General features: G+C 35.9%; 1 protein-coding gene across 3 annotated transcripts in view; it reads right to left on the bottom strand.

The window, feature by feature from the left end:
* Nucleotides 1-19,900, bottom strand: part of TRRAP (transformation/transcription domain associated protein) — a 97,804-nt gene that overhangs the window by 17,869 nt on the left and 60,035 nt on the right. For 2 of the 3 annotated variants that reach the window (XM_061991973.1, XM_061991972.1), the window contains exons 58-65: nt 15,336-15,527; nt 10,502-10,730; nt 10,015-10,280; nt 9,144-9,244; nt 6,286-6,487; nt 5,616-5,780; nt 1,904-1,994; nt 231-430 (exon numbers count right to left, since the gene is read on the bottom strand). In XM_061991973.1, the coding sequence (XP_061847957.1) occupies nt 231-430; nt 1,904-1,994; nt 5,616-5,780; nt 6,286-6,487; nt 9,144-9,244; nt 10,015-10,280; nt 10,502-10,730; nt 15,336-15,527 (1,446 nt within the window). The remainder of the gene's footprint in view (nt 1-230; nt 431-1,903; nt 1,995-5,615; nt 5,781-6,285; nt 6,488-9,143; nt 9,245-10,014; nt 10,281-10,501; nt 10,731-15,335; nt 15,528-19,900) is intronic. The other variant, XM_061991974.1, reaches the window with a different exon arrangement.

Raw genomic sequence — 19,900 nt, 5'->3', positions numbered from 1 at the left:
GCAACAGCTTCTGTCGTAGAGGCATTAATCAAATTAATAGTTTTGGGAAACCTCTGTATTGCTTCCAGAAACAACCAAGGTCCTTAAAACTGCAATTAGTTCTACACATATATGTTAACTAAACCAAATACTTATCTTTTAATGTTTAAAAATAATTCTAGATAAATATTTTTGCAGTTAACTTTTCCTTGGATGATATATACATATGGAGGTGTATTAAAGCCAAATACCTCTTCGTGCCAATTCTCTCTGAACCACACCATCTGATCTACAATGCCTTCCAGAGAAGACAAAAGTGTTGGATGTAATTCTCGCTGCATATGCATAATTCTGCTGCATCGCCACATTGGTGCAGTGGCTCTAATTGGCCCAGGATCTGAGGCAGAGTGGGACTGATTTCCAACTGAACTTGGCTGTTGCTGTCCAGAATCTGGAAAGTAGAAAGGTTTTAAAAATTAAACTTACTTCTCATAAGCTTGAAACATGCCTACATAAAATACAGTAAATTGTAAATTCCAAGAATTCGCTTGAGATTTGCATTAAGTATTGATCATGTGCTACTTACTGCATTTCACAAAAATTGGGAAAAAAAAATATTTAGGAAGAATATTTGTTGTTTAGAAAGAAAACTTTACTGCAAATGCTCTTCAGTGGTACAGACTTCCTAAAGTCAAAGCAATATAAACACTCTTCAAAAACACACTAGAAGCTAGCTTTTACACTAACAAACCATGCTCTTGAAATAATTGACACAGTTTCATACAGGATCAAATGATTTAAGTTATGAGTGTTTTCTTTTGGGTGTCAACAACACAAACTGTCACAGACTGTATCTTCTAGTACAACTGATCTGTTGTATACTACATCAGACAGTTATTAAACATGGAGTTTTTGCTTTATCAGATGATCCCCAGTGCTTCACACGACCCCTGAAAAGAGCAGCAGCTCGTGGCAGAACCTATAGGAAAATATTTTATTAGTTGTTATTAAATGCATACGTAGCAATATAAAAAATTGGGTACAGAAACCTCTGCCACTGGATATGAACATAGTGATGTATTATGGTATGTGGGCACCTCCTTCAAATGAACATCCAAAGAAAAACAAGACAATATTTAATTAGTGCCCTGTAAAATTACATGAGGAAATGTAGTGAACTGATTCCCAAACGGAAATAAATAGTGCATTTTGTAACAAGGAATATAGACCTGAAGGAAGAGTTCTTCAAGTAGCTCTCCTGGGATTCGTAGGAAATTGTATGGGACAAAACAACAACTAAATTCTGAGGAATCACTTGACATAACAATTCTAAATAAGATTTGTTCTTGGGAAAAAAAGGTGTTGTGTGAGTTGCTTAAAGTTCTGCCCACCTCCTAAACACCTCTTCAAGGCCGAAACTGATTCTATTTTGTGTAAACTTTGATGCTTATTTTACTTGAAAATTCACCATAAGGAGTTATTATGGAGACATTAAAATGCAGATTATGCAAAGAAAGCAGTTTCCTTCACGTAATGAACTCATTTATTGGTTAAATTATCTTAAAGAGCTTGATTCATTTGAAAAGAAACTGAATGTTGTCAAGCTTCTAATCAAAATTATAGTAAAATATCTTAAAAAGCTGTGATGCTCTTCTGTATTTGTAATCCAAGAATTTTCCACCTCTCTACCAACTTCTAAAGGCAATCCAGTAAAGAATATGTGATTCTCAATAACTATGGTGACATGAGAAGGACTTCACAGAAACAAAAAAACACTAGCAAAGTTCATCAAGAATTTTTCTCCTTAGCCTTGACAAGTTGGTATGTTTTCTAGAGAATTTGTTTTCCCAGTAAAATCAGGTGAAGCTCAAAGTAATAATTAAGTTACAAAGAGCCCAAACAATTCGATCACGGTCAGGCTCACCACTTTTGTAGCGCTCTCGTTGTTCTATCTTCAAGGTCAAATAGAGAGTTCTGATAGGGAAGTAGACAGCTTGGGGATAGACTCTTCCCACCTATTTGGAGAAGCACACAGACAAACCTCTCAGCTAAGGAACATTGACTAGAGATTGACACATATAGATTCTCTTTTAAATGACTGCTATTCAGTAATAATCAGCTCCTTGTTTTAAATAATATGGGAAATCAGGAAATTAAAGTTTCTTTTAAGTAACAGGCACTCAAAGAGGATGATATGGTAACTCCCTATGCATCCATCATAGCTACACACATTGTTAAGGCATTACCTAATGAGGGCTTCCAGATCATATTACCTAATAAACTCTAAACAGAGAATGTCAGGATACCAGCTCAGCCAGCTTAAAGATCTTACTCAAGTACGTAATGGAAGAAAAAGAGACACAATGACAGCAGTTAGTCTCTAGATCAGGCCACAATTCCCAGAGAGTTCCATGATATTTGGTAAGAAGGCCCATTAGAGAGTAACTTTACTCCAGCTAATTATGGCACTTAATGTAAGAGGATACCAAGTTCACTCAAAAAATAAAAAAGATTTTATGGCTCACATTAAAAAGCTAAAGAAATATTAACATTCGGCATCCCCTTTAAAAACTATAAATCTCACTATCTATAAAAGGAAAGAAACAAACATGTCTAAGTACTATTCAGGATAGAGCACATCTTAAGACATGATTACACACTTCTCCTGTCACAATTTTACTAAATCATGGTCTCTTCTTCCTCCATCCAAGTCAGTATGGTAAGGAGTAGAAATTTTACAATGGCATTTAACTATTCAGTAATGTGATATTTATGACAATTATTAACCTGACATACATAAGTTTCATGTCATAATTAAAGAATAAAGAAGAGAATCACAAGATTTTAGCACTTCTGCAAACTTGAGAGTTTTAAACTAGCAAAACAGAAAATATTATGGCTTTTTAAATTATATTCCTTCTATGGACCTAAAGTTTAAAGGCAAGATAAACAAAGATCTCTGTGACATTTATGAGCCTAAGCTCCTACAGTAGGACTTCCAAGCAGGCACTCACTTTTAAAACTTTTATACAGATCTCAACAAATAAAAGGTGTCTACAATTCACTGAAAAGTTTTTTCTGTCTACTGTCAGAAGACAGCTGAGCACACTAGTGTTGCAAGACAATACCAAGCCACACACATCGGAAATTTTGCTTTAGCCACTTTGCTTTCTTAAGCTGTTTGAGTGCATGGTGTCTTTAGAGTTTCACTTTAATTTTATGGAGAGAAAGGGAATGAAACATACATATACACAAACATACTTATCTAGATTTACATACACACATATCAACGCACATGCAAACATACATGGACATATTATTCTCTTTACAAAAATACACATTTCTCAGGCCTTTGAAAGAGCAAAGGTAAGGGACAGTATAACAGGAGTTGAATATCAAAGAACCACAGAATATCCTGAGCTGGGAGGGATCCATAGAGATCTTGAAGTTCCTGCCTCAAAAAGCAAGAGTGGAAGGAAGGAAAGAAGAATACAGTGAGGAATTCAGCATGACCTTTGCCACTTCTCTGGTAACAGTGGAGCCTTGCAGACAGAAGCAGCCTGGGGTACAGGCTATTTTGTGTTCACCTGTATATTAATAGGACATCATAACTTTTTTTATATTAACCTGAATGAACAAACATCAAAATGCTTCCAGGCTGTGCACATGCTAAAATAGAAGTGAAGTTAGACAAGAACTGCTAACATCTCTGAAAACATGATGTTTGGACCCTCTTTTGCAATAAGCAATAACAGTGGTTTTAGATACTGTTTTAATAGAAAGATGAATCACTTATTCTTCCTTAGTCTCCAGACTTCTTTAAACCAACTTTGTACTGAGATACTGGTACAAGTCCTATTATTAGATTCTGCTTCAGAGCAGATAGCAATACGCAGTAAAATCTTAAACTCCCAAAAGTAAGATTAGTCAAAACTCCTATCTGGCAGTTCAAAGGAACATACCCAGGAAGTCAGTTTCCTCATCTAACTCCCTAAACCTTTCAACATGGCTTTATGAAGGGCAGGTCCTGTTTGACCAATCTCACCTCCTTCTATGACAAGATGACCTGCTTAGTGGATGAGAGATGCGGTCTTCCTGGATTTTAGTAAGGCCTTTCACAGTCTGTCACAGCATCCTTCTGGAAAAACTGCCTGAGTGTGGCCTAGAGAGTGGCAGTGAATGGAGTTAAATCCAGTTGATGGCCAGTTACCAGTGGCATACCCCAGGCCTCAGTGCTGGGGCCTGTTTTAACATCTTTATTAATGATCTGGATGAGGGGACAGAGCACACTCTCAGTAAATTTGCTGATGACATCAAGCTGGGCAGGCACACAAATCTGCTTGAGGGCAAGAAGACCTTTCAGAGGGACCTGGACAGGCTAGATCAATGGGACAATGCCAAATGCATGAGGTTCAACAAGGCCAAGTGTGGAGTCCTGCACTTGAGCCATAACAACCTCAGGCAATGCTGCAGGCTTGGGGCAGAGTGGCTGGAAAGCTGTCTGGCAGAAAAGGACCTGGGGGTGTTAATCGACATCAGCTGAATGAGCCAGCAGTGTGCCCATGTGGCCAAGAAGGCCAATGGTACCCTGGCTTGTATCAAATATAGTGTGACCAGCAGGACCAAGGAGGTGATTGTCCTCTTGTACATGGCACTGGTGAGGCTGCATCTCAAATACTGTGCTCAGTTCTGGGCCACTCACTACAAGAAGGACACCGAGATGTTGGAGCTGGTCCAGAGACAGGTAAGAAAGCTGGTGAAGGGTTGGTCTAGAGAATAAGCCTTATAAGGAGTAGCTGAAGGAGCTGGGGACATTTAGCTTAGAGGATGCTGAGAGGAGATCTGAACACTCTCTACAACTCCCCTTCAGGGATGATGCCTTCTCTACAGTAATGAATGATAGAGCAAGAGGAAATGGGTTTAAGTTGCACCAGGGGAGGTTTAGATTGGACATTAGGAAGAACTTTTTCACAGAGAGCTTTATTAAATGGGCTGCCCCTGGAGGTGCTGGAGTCACCATCCCTGGAGATATTCAAAAGATGCATAAGATGGGATATGGTTTAGTTTAGTGACACGCTTGGCAGCGCGAGGTGAGTGGTTGGACTGCATGATACCAAAGATCTTTTCCAATCATAATGATTCTATTATATGCCATCTTTATTTGTTTAATTATTCATCAAGCTTAACTTCAAGCAAAAATTTACAAAGCCCTAGTAAAAATTTCTGATGGTGACAGATAGAACCTTGTTTTTTTAAAATCAAATCTAATTTAAAGAAAAAGCAGTAATGAAACAGTTTGCCCTTTAGTCACTAAAGGTACCAATTGTTATAGCTGCCCCTATGCTACAGGAATTTAACTATGTATTTCTAATTGTGTTCTATAGTATTTTTATAGTATTTATAGCTAATAACTCATGCACTTATTGCATACAATTTCACTGAATTAATCCCACTAAGTAACACTCACTTTGAAATTTAAAATATTCTTTTTATGGAGAGAATTTACTATTGTTTAACTCATCAACAGTGACAAACACTAGCCTTTGTAAAACTCGGCATTTTCTTAATTTACTTGGAAAAATATTTGTATCTCATCTTGAAAACAAAGATTACAGAGAACAAAGCATCTTCTGTACCTGACTAATGAGGTTCAGAAGGAGTTTGCCCTCTGAGCCAACCAGGCAAGTCAACAGCTGTGGAATCCAGGCCAACCACTGAATGGGTGGGACACCAATACAGTACTTGTCTACTGCATCTGCTAAGGTGTTCTTATCATCATCAAAACTCAGTAGCCAAAGAACCTAAAAGAGAATTTTGATAAATTAAAATAAATATCCCCAAACTCAAAAATACATGCCACAACAAGTCTTTTTAGCTGACATTTCCTTGAATTGAAGTTTACAGAGAAGGCTTTTTTGCAATAAAACTCAATCCCGAGATTGAAGTCAACATTACTTTTCCTTACAATTATAAACAGAAATCAGATTATGTTGCTTTTGAAAGGACCAAAGGATGCCTTTTGCAGTTATTTCACCTCTATTATACAGTAGAAATCCAAGATGTGACCTACGATCTGTCCCCTTTCTCCAACAAAAAGTTTCCATACATAAAAAAAACTCCAGATATCCCAATGAAGCAGAAAACCCTGAGATGAGTTACGTGCAGTGACCCAACCACCATCCTATGCAGATTTGCTGCCCAAATTAAAACTTCCTATCAGTAACTGATATTTCTCTAACTGCACAAATTTGGGCATTGAACATCGTGTGCAGAGCTCCAATTCTTTTTTAAACATCAAGATCTTACCTTTGCTAAGTATTTTCTGGATTTGCTCTCATTCTGATGACGACATGCATGGAGGTAGCAGGTAATTGCAGACACACCCAGGTGCAGCTGACGCTCTTTCACAAAGATATTCTCCAGGTAATCACCCCACATTGCCCATGCTTTCACCAGCACATCATGCATTTGGACAGCTGCAGAAAAAGCTTTGTTTGCTTCTTCAGACCTGCATTGTGACAAGTAAGAATATTAACAATATATATTAAGACACTAAATTATGTAAGAGGCAGATTTCTTATAGTGTACTCAATTACTTTCTCAATATGTGATATTTCTACATTGAATTCTCTAGTAAGATCCCTTATGACTGTTTTGTCTTACCTTTCTTTGAAGCTCAGCACCTATGAAAGTAAATGCTTCATAATGGAAAAAATTACCTAAGTGTCTAAGATGTCCAGATACTCTCTGAAAAACACCTAAAACAATTCCAGTGCACTGCGATTGCAACCCAAGCAATGATACTGGGAAAATGAAAAATGAATGGTAACACAAAAAAGCAGAAGCAAGTGCATTAAAAAACGATTCTCCCCGAGCAAAAAGGGAGTATGAAAAGGCAACATTGGCAAGATGTTATACAAGCTATCTTTGGAAGACTACATCTTACTTGACTGTTCTCCCATCAAAGTCATGGAAAAAATTACCATCAACATTATCTGGAAAAAGTCAGTTCCTCATCCTTACAGCTTTAAAAGTTTATTTTTCAACAGGAAAAGTAAAGGAATATGAAGGTTAATCACACAGTTGTTGGTAACCAAAAGATTATTTGTTTGATACTTCTGAAGTCTTCTCTAGATTTCATCAACTTGGCATGATTCATCCCAATAGATATACAGTCCTTGAACTTTCAGGCATAAAAATAAAGGAGGAGAAAATTCACATATACGTTACTCCAAAAAAGAATCTTTTAAAGCACTCCAGGATTCTTACTAACAGAAAGTGCCTCATTTCTCCCTTACAGAATAAGCATTGAAATAAATGGTATTATTTGACTAATTTTATTAAGATTAGCTACAAGGTATTTTTTATGTTAAAATATGAACTTGGAGGATTATAGTGATAAATTAAAATTACTAGCTAATGAGGCAAAAGCATAAAAAGCAAAGCAACTTTATCTGTCAAAGTATATATTAGTTCCTATGTTACATCAATGTTCCTTGCTTTCAGAGGCTTTCTGCACACTCAAGGGTTTGAAGTGAACTACCAGAGCAGCAGCCTGACAGATGACTTTGTATCACTACTTCCCCTTTACAAAAAGAGGACTTTTCCAGTCAGTTTTCTTTTCTCCTTCTCTACAATTCATCATTCTTGACACCCAAGATGATTTTTTTAAAAATAGTTTTTATCATCTTGCTCAGAAAAGGGGCTGCACAGAGAGATGCAAGAGCAGAGGTGACCTTTACCTTCCAGTTTAGCTGGCACATAGGTAACCAGTAGTCACATATCCACAGGGTCAACACCACCATTGTTTCTAATGGTAACCTTCCTAAATTCCTGACCTTAGCCATGGTGCTAAAAAAAAATTATATTTTTTGGTAAGATTTAAAACCTGTGAGTATATCAGAAATCTGTTTTAAAATGAACTTTTATCCATTCTGTCATCAAAGAACAAATGGAGACAGTTTAGCTCCCTTTTACTTTATTAATGTGAACTTAAAAAAAATTTTAAGCTAGATAGGGGTACACATTCCTCTGTTCACACCTCAGCTGAAACTGAGCTCACTTATGGCCATAAAAAAAGGCCACTGCACTTTCCAAAGTAATTGCTTTCTGTCTGTTTAAAATTCTTTCTCAGATCCACAGAAGATATTCATCATTTCCTGACTTAAATTGCTATGTGATGTTGCAGCACACAGTTTAAAACCTGATGGATTTCATTTGGTAAGTGTCCACAACATAGCAGTAAAGCAATTATTCCACCTATATATAACATGTAGCAATACTGACATTAAATATCATGCATACTAAAAGCCATTAACGTTTGAAGTGTTTTTTTGTCATCAATGAACAACATTTGACTGGTGAGAAATTTGTTTACTCAATTTAAGAGGTATGTTCCTCAAAATGGTAAGAGACCTGTCAGGTTAAACTAAAAGTATTACAATAGTTGTGTGAAAGCAAAGCTTGCACATAGATATTTCACTGCTGCAATGCAAGATGTCTCCAATGCACACCACATTAGTATGTTCAATTCAATTAGCTGAACAGTGCTGCATCTCCACACTGCATCACGTCAAATTTGTCCCAGCGCTCTGAACTATGCCTCCATGCATGTTCCTATACCTTAACCAGCTGCAGCTATTAATAGGATACATAACATGACCATAAAACAGAAATGAGAGAAACAAAATTAGCCTTTTGTTTAAGTAGTTGTAAGCTTATAGGCTGAAGTCTTTTTTCCCTCCTTGGTTTGATATGTGATATTTTTATTAAGAACATAATCAAAGCAATCTCCTTTGTCAACTACACTAAGATGTCAGTTCAACATCAGTTTGTCTAATTGCTCACAAAAATGGGGCAGGAGATAAAATGTACCTTTGGAAAAATCTATTCTCCCTGCCTCTTCCCTTCTTGCCCTTTGAAATAGAAATCTCCTAGAAGAGCTAGCGCAATGATTGCCTTACCTATTTCTTTCCCACAATATGACCAACCATTACATACTCAAACTGCAAAGGAGCTCTCACACCTTTACTTTCTTATACAGTTGTGACAAATTTTAGGCTCATATAAACAAATGAAACAACTTCCTTGCTCAAAAACTGTACTGAAATACTTCAGCTGCATTTTTCTTGGAGGCTAGTGCCTCTTCCAGCCAACATACTTACTTGTTAATCTGTGCCAAGAACATTCCCTTCAATGCATAAAACTCAGCAGTCATCTCCTTGGTGAAGTACTTCAGATTGGTTGATTCAATAACTTCAAGACCCTGTTAAATAAGCCGTTGTGAGAAAAGCTGCCTGAAATGGAAGGCTTTATCAAGATGGAAGAGCCATAAAACAACAGCCAAAATGTAAATAGAGGTAGTTTCTAGTATTTAACTTTTTACGTGGACTTACAAGAACTTTAAGCTTCCACTGGATATGCAGAACTATTAGATACTATATACAACATTTATCAGGTGATAAGTTATCTTTTCAATGTTGTTTTTTTATGTTACATTATTATTACTTATGTTTTACTCAATTACCATTACAGTGGCACAGTTTGCCCTGTCATGTCAGTGGGTTTTGCCTACAATCACATTTTTTTTCCTTTTTAACATGTATGAGGTCACTTCAGTTTGCCAGCATCCATCACCCATGAGCCAGACACTCCAAACAGACTTAGACTCAGTTACAAAATTACATAATAATCTATTACTAGATAATAAAATGTCATAAATATTTATAATAAGATATAATAATAATATACATTCTTTTCAAACACCCTTCCATTTATCTGTATTATAATTTTAAAAAACATATTTTCACTTTACTTCTGTTCAGCTAATTCTTTTATATATCCACAGTATTCAGTTCCAAGAGGACACTGACTGCTTTTCACTAACATCATTACTTAAAACAATACCCTATGCACGGTATAGAACAGCCAATGAAATTCAGACCCTGTTCTATATAGAGGCAGTTTGTTTAAATCAACGTATCTGATGGCCTTTGTAATCCTCCAACAACAACTTCAGAGATAAAGCTATCGTACCTGCATGCACTCATTTTTGCCCATGACTCCAGCCAGCTGAAGATAACATTTAACTTGCTGGCGAATCTTCTGAAAGCAGTCCACAATGGGCACAGTTGGAATGGTGTGAATGCGACTCAGTATATCCAGAGCAACATTGACCAGTCCTTGTTTCCGAGCTATCTTTCCATACTGGATAATTGCTGATGCAGAAGCATGAACTCCCAGCATGGCATTATTGGAACTGGGATCATGTTGAGAACTATTTTCATATGCTGTTACAATGGCTGGAAATAAAACGCGAAATGTTTGTCGTTATAAATTGAATTATATACACACAGCAATATCTTACACAGCAATACATACAAAATGATGACTTAAGATAATGAAACACTTGAACAGAAATTGAATAAAACAAACATTTGTCAAAAGCAACATCATCCCTTTATGTTTAAAAAAAGAAAATACAGGTAACTTATTTCAAACAATGTGTTGTCTAGAAAATTACATGATGAATGCATGCTGGACCAGGCGGTTTTACCCTGGTAATGATGCTGTCTCCACATGAAAATGCTGCTCCAGTGGGATAAATCATCTGACACAATAGGTAACCTGTTCCTCCAAGTCTTTACAACAGTCTTCATATCATGCAAGCTGTTGTTCCTTCCCAGATTAGTTGGTTGCAATCCTGCATTTATTTGGGCTGCTTCTTGAAGTTCAATTATTTGCTGTGCTGCCTAGAAAATAGTAAACAATGCAAATATCATAAAGGATAGTACAATAACCTGGACAATTTCATTGATGGAAAAAGGTCTCTATGAATTATGCCACCTTTAAATGATAAAGACAAAAAATTTATGATGTTTTGGGGATTGCCAGTTGCATAAAAGATCTTTAGCCAAACTAAAAATCAATAAAATAGCAAAAAGATCCATGAGATTGATTCAACTCTTTAGCCATTGATTGAAATGTTGAATTCATCCATTGTATCCCGAGCACAGAATTTATACCAGTGGGTTGCTAGTCTTAATAAACAAACAAATTGTTTTTAAAAATAAAGTGTCAAACTGCTTGTGAAGTTCATGCAAAGTTCAAGTTCAAATCAAGGAGTTTATTTCCTACACACCTCATTCTGACAAAATCTAAATGCCCTAGCATTCTTTAGTTGCAAAAAGACATTAATGATCTATACTTAACGTGTTCTTCCTATAACACCATGGGTGTGCTTTTGCTAGGTTTAGCTTTGGAGAATTATGACATGTCTGGCTTTGATAACATTAATTTAAAAAATTCCTTCATCCTTTCTTTAACTTTGAACTGCAAATGCTTTTACAAAGTATCCATCAAATGGTAGTGTCTTGCTTCTAAGAATCATTGGGTTTAAGAAAAAACCCACCAAAACAACTGAACAACGAAAAAACCCAAAATAAATTAAGAAAAACACAGACCAAAGGAAAGCATTTATTGGAACTTACATTTTCTTTTCATCCTCATCCTTATCCACACACATCTCAATAAAATCACAAATTAGAATTTCCTTCTAGCATACATATTTGAAAATACTATGACAACCTTAATAATAGAAAAGCACAAGTAAATATATATAGTGTGTTTCATACAAGTATTGAGTAAAAATATTGACCTTAAAACAAAACAGAACTTTTTTAACAGAACTTTTCAGAATTTAAACCTAAAATTTTTAACATAACTTAATAATATAAATTTCCTGGTCATGACATGACTTCTTGATAGAAACTTGAATGTACAGAATTAAAATCTATGTGCTCCTAAAGTTGTTACTTTAAGATATTCTGCAAAGATCTTAGCTTTCAGAAGTCACTTAAGCTTAGAATGAGTTTCCACTGACATCTATCCTCAAATTAATGAGAGGAATAAACAGAAGATGGCACTAGTTTCAAACCTCCTACAGGCAGCAGACATTTTGTTAAAACTTCAACAACCTGAAGAAAAGGCCCACAAACTTTAATGGAATTTAATTACGTGGAGTACAATAAAACCAATGTAGTATTCTCTATGCTACCACCTGGCAGATAACAGCTGTATTCATTGTTAATCAACCAAATAAGATAACTATTGGGGGAAAAAAAAAGGCAGTCCAAATTTATAGAGTGAAATCTCTTGAAACAAAATAAATTAAACAAAGTAATATTTTCCTACAGTCATCTCAGTATCAGCTCTCACAATAGCTTAACCTTCATCCTACACCCATTCATCACATAAATTTAATTTTCTCACAGGTATTTAATCACATACTATCTGATACTAAAAAAAAAAAGTAATTACTGCAGTGAAATTCATGGCTGCATTTGTACCTCTGTCAGTCATTGACTAATTTATCATTTCTTCATGAGCGATATATACATATTAGATTATTTTAAAGGCTTGTTTTAATTGATAGCTGAAAGCATTTAAATATTTTATTTAGCAATACTAATCCTTTCATGCCACAAATACTGCTATTCTTAGGGGAAGAAAAATCTTGAAATACCAATGGAAACTTAGCAGGAAGGAATTAATTTCATCAAGAAGCCTTCTAGGGGTATTGTATCAGTTCAGACAAATGAAACATTGTACCTATTTATTTGACAACTTCCTTTCAATATGGAGAAAACTTTCATATTCACTCACTTCATCTGATGCAATAAATTGTATTATAAAAGGTATAGACTGCTGTGTAAGCTCTACCCATGGATATAGTAATTTTAGTAGAGGTACCTTAGATCATGCAGATTCAGTTACTTATGAATCACATTGGGCATGACACACAGGGTAAAAGTATCAATCTCAAACAGAATTACAGAAGCCACTATGTCAAACAGAACTCATAATGCAAAATCTTCTGCATTTCTACAGGTAAGGTTCATTCATAGTTCTCTAAGCAATGGTCCATCAAAAATGCAACCCTGTTACGAAATTTCAGATTGTGTTGCACTAAGATATTCCAGAATTTCTCCCCTAGAAATGAAACATTTTCTCAACAGTAAAAGGAGGCGATCATCGCTAGATATGTGTTTATTATACATCTAAGCAGGGACATAGTCAGCCTCATTGACAAATTAAAAGCATGTTTTGTCCAGATCACATCCTGTGGCACAAACTGAACACAACCCTGTCCCAGCCTAACTTGCACGTCGTGCTGCAACTGCACAATACAAGTCACAGATATAGGATTCATTTTCAAGAAGGTTCAGGAAGCAGCTCAAGGCCAAAATCCATTTTCTTAAAGATGAGTTTGGGGACCTATTTCCATGTGATTACACTTGGCAATAAGTTCTACTCTTTAAAATTCTTCTTACCTTGCAAAATGAATTATTTACATAATTACATCCAAGAGAAAGCAAAAGGTTGTTGATATTTCATACATTTCAAGAGGAAATGGGAGTCCATTTTTGTAATGGTAAAATATGTCAAAGTTGCAAAGGACACAGGCCATGCACTTTCCACCATTAACACATTATTTCATCCCATGTAATGATTAAATGATACATTCTATATTATCAGAGTTGTGCCACAAAAATATTGCTGGAGATCTGAAACACAGTCTCATGTCCTTTGAGGTCTTCCCGACAGGACAAGAAGCAAGCATTTTTCCATAACTTACTAAAAGGACCAATTGCAAGTAACACATATGTCAAAAAGACTAAAACCACAGGGATAGAAACACGTCTTGAAAATTAATTGTCAATGTTGCGTGACCAAAATAAAAGATTTCTCAATGCAAAAATAAATATGACCCTAGTGTACAGCATCTTAAAACCAGTTCACATTCAAAGAAATGCTGGAAAACGCTACATACTTTGCCTTGTCATATTTAACTATTTAAGGGCTAAAATACAGCACAGTTAAATAAGCAGTAAGAATCTGTTTAGAAGGGTGAAAGTAATCTTTTACTTTCCTTATTCCAAGCATATCCCTTCAGAGAAACAGAAAACAGCATGCTCCAGTTTAAAAGTAAAATGCTTTTACGATTCAGAAGCTCACTGGTCCATTGACACAGCTCTGCCCCTACTTTAGGAGCAGGCTTCTCCCAAAGTTTTAATCTTGATTTGTTCATTTATTTGTCCAGAAAGCTTGTACATATCTTTCAGATCACAAACTAGTAGGGCCACAGTGCTCCATCCACTTCTTATTCAAGCAGTCCATACTTTCTCAGTTCAGCAAAAGGCCTCTGGCAAAGGTAACCACTGTCTGAAATTTTCCAGCTGACCTACTCACACAAATATTCCACAACAGATTGCAATTAAAATTAACCACTTCAATCAGCACAGCTAAATTTGGAATGTGTGCACCCACATGTGAACAAGGAGCATTACTGAAATCAGCCTTCCACTCAGACTACAAAGTTTTCTTTCCGTTAGGCTGCCACCACATTAGACTCTTCCCTGTCATTCAATATGGGAATTTCTTTTACAACATTACTACAAGGTTTTGATGCCATATTGAACAGAACCTGTCAAATGAACTAACTGGACAACTAATAAAGCCTAAGACCAAGGCATGGAGCTTTGACACTACACACATTAGGTTATTTATGAAAACTCATTCTCCATTTCAGCAGAACTTGTATACAATTAGCTCCCTGTCCAATGAGAAAGATTCCTTCCTACTTCCTTCCTCTGATGCAAATCAGACATTTAGCAATATAATGTAGAAATGACAAAGAAAAGCTAAAGCTCCCATTGGCCAGAACGTACAATATTTTTCCTGAAGGTAGCACTGTTCACTAAGAAAAGACTTTATAGTTTTCGGTTCATTGCGCAGCCTGTTGAGAACACTACTCCTCAAAGAAACAGCAGCAGTTCTAAATACACTTTTCCATCACTGAGCTAATTGTTAATGCTTTGATTCAAAAAAATAAGTTAAAACAAGTTAAAACAGAGGAGTACATTACAGTTGACAACATTTTGTATTGCATTTAACGCATTTAACTGAAAAGAACACTTAGGAGGTTATTGCAATGTTTCTGCAAATAACATAATGCCATGATATATCCACCAAAAAATGGTCCTCACCTATCGAATATTCAAGATGCCCAAATACTGCAGCACGCTATGCATTAGCCCACAAAAAGAGTTGAGCCATCTGATCAATTTTTAAATAGCTAACTGTGTATGCCACAAACCAAGTGGATTTAGATAAACTACAAAACTTTGAAAGGAATCCAAATCAAAATGCAAATTCTGCAAGTTAAAACAAAAACATCTTTATGAAAATCTAAGCGCCAGTATACAGTAAAATATTTTATGCTCACAGTTACTGAAAGTTCTGGAATCTGCTACTGGAAAATAACTTGCCAAAAAAACCACAACAATTATTCTTACCTGGAGAAGGGGAGTATGAACATGTGAGACTACGTGAGGAAGCCTTCGCCATTCCCGAATAGCTAAGCTACTCGCCATCTCCACTAGACGCTCAATAAAGTTGAGCTGTTGCTCTTCCGGATGGCAGATCGCCAAGTATCCTCTGTACATATTCACCTTCCAGGCCATCTCTTTGGGACAACTCAGCTCCACCTGGTAATGAAATGGAAAAAGTCTAGAAAAAATCATTTACGCTCAAACGCAGACTTTTAAAAGTTCCTTTTATAAAAGCCTTCTCAAGCAAATGGTCAATTTTCATAAAAAAATTACACCATTTTCTGAAAAAAAACCAAAAACTAACAAATTTTTTATTATTAGAGGAGTTTCAGCTCACAAATTTGTTGGCAAGGGCAAGGACAGGGTAGCAACCAAATTGCAAGTTCAGCACAAGAGTAGAAGTGCCTGCGTACAACCTGCTGTTAGGGTATTTTTACACCGACAACTATAGTGCAGCTCAGAGACAGCTGAGCAAGCTGAAAGCTGTCTTGCAATAGGAGAATGAAGCTCACTGCAAACTGATTCACCCTGTATAAAGAGAAAAGATGCTTCTCAGCAGATAATGCATAGCACCTCTGAAATGCTTCAGGGGCTCCAGAATAAATAATGACAACTTCTCACTTAAAAGGATCACATCCCTATATGTCAGCATTATACTTCCTGATTATCTGCTCTTGGACATTACTAAGTTTATGGGAATAAACAGTTAATAACTTACAAATTCATCTAGAGGTAACTTTTCCATTTATGTCAGAGCAATTTCCAAGTACAACTGCAAATTCAGATCATCACTAAAATTAATTTCAAAATGATTTAAAACTATTTTCTTACACTCCTAGAAGAGTAGAAATATGGTAACTAAAACCATCTAAGTATTGAATTGTTCAGCAATTAAATTCTGAGAGTTATTTTATAGTAAACTTGAGCTTAACCAATGCTCACTAGCTGACACTGCAGGCCTTAAATCTAGAACTTTTTCACTTCTTCTGCTTTACATCAAACTCTTTATAATTTGATATGCAACACAGAAATCCCTCTGCATTATCTTCTTGTTGATATACTGTACCTTAAACATTACAACTGTTATTTCTGTTATCCTCAACTGACTTTTACGCCTGAGCTGGCAAAGAGAAACTGCCAGGTAGCAATCTTATACTTACTCAGTGAAAATAATCTCTTCCTTTATTACATTATCTATCGCATCATTAAACACAACGGCAATGTGAGCAAATGGAAATGAGTCTTGGGTCCTATCAAAGGCCACTTGCTGTTTTAATAGCTCAACTTTAATAGGTAGATTATTAAAAACGTTTCAGAAAGATTTACAAAAACTGATACATATTTGCCATCCTTTCTAACCTCTCTTATGAATCAACCATGGAACTTGATAAAAACCAGTCATGTTAAAGAACTCCAATACAACTGGAGCAGGCAGTGTAGCGGCATTGAATAATTATTCTTTCACATCCTAATATTTATGCAAACGTATCCTGACACTTCTACAAGTATATAAGTAGAGCCACAAAAGCTCCATTTATGGTTTCAGCAGCATCTTTGCTCATTTCGTAAATGTCTCATTACTGAAAATATCTCATTTAATATAAGTGCAGCTAAAGCATATCGTCAGTTACTCATGCTTGTCACTTCTACTAAACTTGCAATTTCCAAAACCTGACTCTGTCAGACATGATCTATTTCATCTGTTTGAATCCAAGGTTTATAATATACTGCAGAATAAAGTTCTTCTTTTAGGCTTTAAAGCTTTCTCAATTTAACAAGCCACTGAAGTTGCATACTAAAATAAGATACAAAATACTATTGTTATAAGAACACAAAGGAGTTAATGAAAATATAAACTTAACCTAGAAGATAAATGTTGTAGCATGCACAGATTGCCATTTACAGATTTGGGTTCACATGGGTTGATAGATGACAAAATCCACCTTTAGAGACACCTATTTGTAATACTGATGGTATAAATTAAATATAATACAAATAAAAAATTCCATTTCAAATTTGGCAGTGGCTGGACATCCTTAATTTAAGTTCCATCAAAAGATAACAGTATAATAAATTAAACGACTCACTGTTTTCATAGTTCAGTTTTCAAAGCAAAACACGCTAAATGGATCCACCTATTTTCCTTTCTGACCAAAGAAAGTGGTATAAAAGAATATACTATATTTTAAATTCAGTCTGATCTTGAAGCAACTGGGAGAGACACAGAACTCACCATATTTATCATGGGAGACTAAGTTGTCACAATGAAGCACGTTGTTAGGATATTTTGTATACAAGAACTTATGGAAAATGCTGGAATTAAAGGATGCCCAGCATTTTTCATAATAGTGTTTTATCTTTTGCAAAGATTATGAAACTAAGACAGTCAGCTATCAATTTGACATGTAATCCTATCAGCTGGTAGGTATTGGTTCAAAATGTAAATAGAACCGATGAAACAAACTCCAATTAAGTGAGAAACTAAATCTTCTCTCTCTGCAATATGAAAAAATACTACCTAGGCTCTGCTCAGGGCTTTGTCAGTAAAACTGTATTTCAAATATGCGATTCACTCCCTTATTCCAAACTCCAAAATCTTCAGCAGAGTAACTCCAGTAACATCACACTAGATAGCAATGGTGCAACAAAAATCAGCAAGCTCTTTTGCACTTGTTAGTTAATGCAGTACTGTCATCTTTCTTTTTTCACTTCTACATCTGGTTTACATTTGTGTATCAGCTAATCGTAAGTTAAACAGCTCTACCATGAAAAGAAGGTGCATTTCCTTAAAACTGAAAATAAATAAGTTTTCACAATGATACCACTAAGCTAAAAAAAATTCCCAGCAATCTGCTGGTGACTCCAACACAGAGTCTGTGAAAGACGCCAGAGATGGCTCTATATGCCATAGTAACCTGAAAAACAATAACCACCAGCTTATTCACATAGGATAGTTCTTAAAACAGTTGGGAAGAAGATGTCTAAGAGAGAATAAAGAAGTTGCCTAGGTATGGCCAGCTTTTTGCGTTTTTACCTACATATTTTCAGCTGCACCTTCTCAGAAAACAGGGGGGGCATTTATGGCATGTTTCCTTAGCTATTTAAACTTACTCACACACACAAAAAAATATGTTTATGAACATTCGGGAAGAGAAAAAAAAAAAAGCTTCCAGATTTATATCTTTCAGTGTTATTTTCTGTATGTAGTGTGCCCCCTGCCTTCAAACTGTTCTCTAACAGTCAGAAGTTCAGAGAGCATTCTATTCATCATGCACATAGATAGCACAGAACACAAGAGTCTCATGAGTGAAACCCAGGAAAGGACAAAGGGAAGGTTAAATGTTTTACAAGTGCATGCTGCTCAGCAAAACAAATTACAAGCAGAACACAATAATGAACTCCATAATGAATCAAGAAGGTCAATGGTAGTAAAGTACAAACAATACATATTATCTGTTACCAAATGAAGATGATAACTACCTCACTATGTGCCATTACACAAGCTCCGAACAAAAAAGGCCAAGTACTGTGCTGCTTTCTAAAACAACATATAACACACAGGGCACATCTATGGTACTTCAGATGATGTCCAGAATGGCTATGGCATCTCAATTCACAGAGATACTAAAACTCTACTGGACAAGGCAACCTGATCTACTTGGGCTCTGCTCTGAATGAAGCATTGAACCAGAAGTCACTTCCAACTCAAGCTATTTTATGGTGCTGTAAATGTTATATTAAACTTCAAAAACATAATCATCAATGTATTAAGCTTCTGAGGAAGCCCTGAAACATGAGAAAATTTAAAAAAATCAAAGATTTGGATTGCACAGAACATCAAATAAGGAACTTAGAGGAAAAAAACTACTGCTAGCAGTGCTATGTTGAAGCCTTAGGTCTGTCACAGAGGTATGTACCTAGAGATCTGTACAATTATTATTATTATATTACTTTTAGCACAAAATTTTCAAATATCCTCACAATTTGAGAGGGGATAAAACATTTTTTAGCCTTCTTTCTCTTTTACAGTAACAACTGTAGATTTAAACAGCATCACTTCACAAAAAACTACTTTTTCTTATAAGTGACCTCACTATTTTTACTTGTATGCTTTCTGGTATAAAGATTATGCACATAAAAAAATTGTTTGGGGAACACATTTGCAAGTCAATCATCCAAAAGCAAAGCACGCCCTTCTGCTTATGTAGAACCTACTTTTCAAGAATCAAAGTACTTTTCCCCCCCAGAAGTAACCTATCTCTCTTTGTAATCCTGATAATCCTTGTTCAAATTCAATCCCCATCTCTCTCCCTGTCAATCAACTCAAAGCCTGTCTCCTGCATAGTCACAATGATGCACCCTGCAACACTTAATTCAACGGCTGTCTCCTCTCTGCTAGTTTTACCAAGTCCTTTACACTTTCTCAAAGCAAATCGCTTCCTTCAGCTTCTTGTTTCATTCTATTTACCCAGTTATCCCTGCCACTTCTAGTCAAATTTATTCTCCTACAGCCTCATTCATCCTCTCAT

Source organism: Colius striatus, chromosome 3, assembly GCF_028858725.1.
Source record: "Colius striatus isolate bColStr4 chromosome 3, bColStr4.1.hap1, whole genome shotgun sequence".
Classification (NCBI taxonomy): domain Eukaryota; kingdom Metazoa; phylum Chordata; class Aves; order Coliiformes; family Coliidae; genus Colius; species Colius striatus.
Note: the sequence above shows the minus strand (reverse complement) of the source record. Positions and strands in the feature narration are given on the sequence as shown.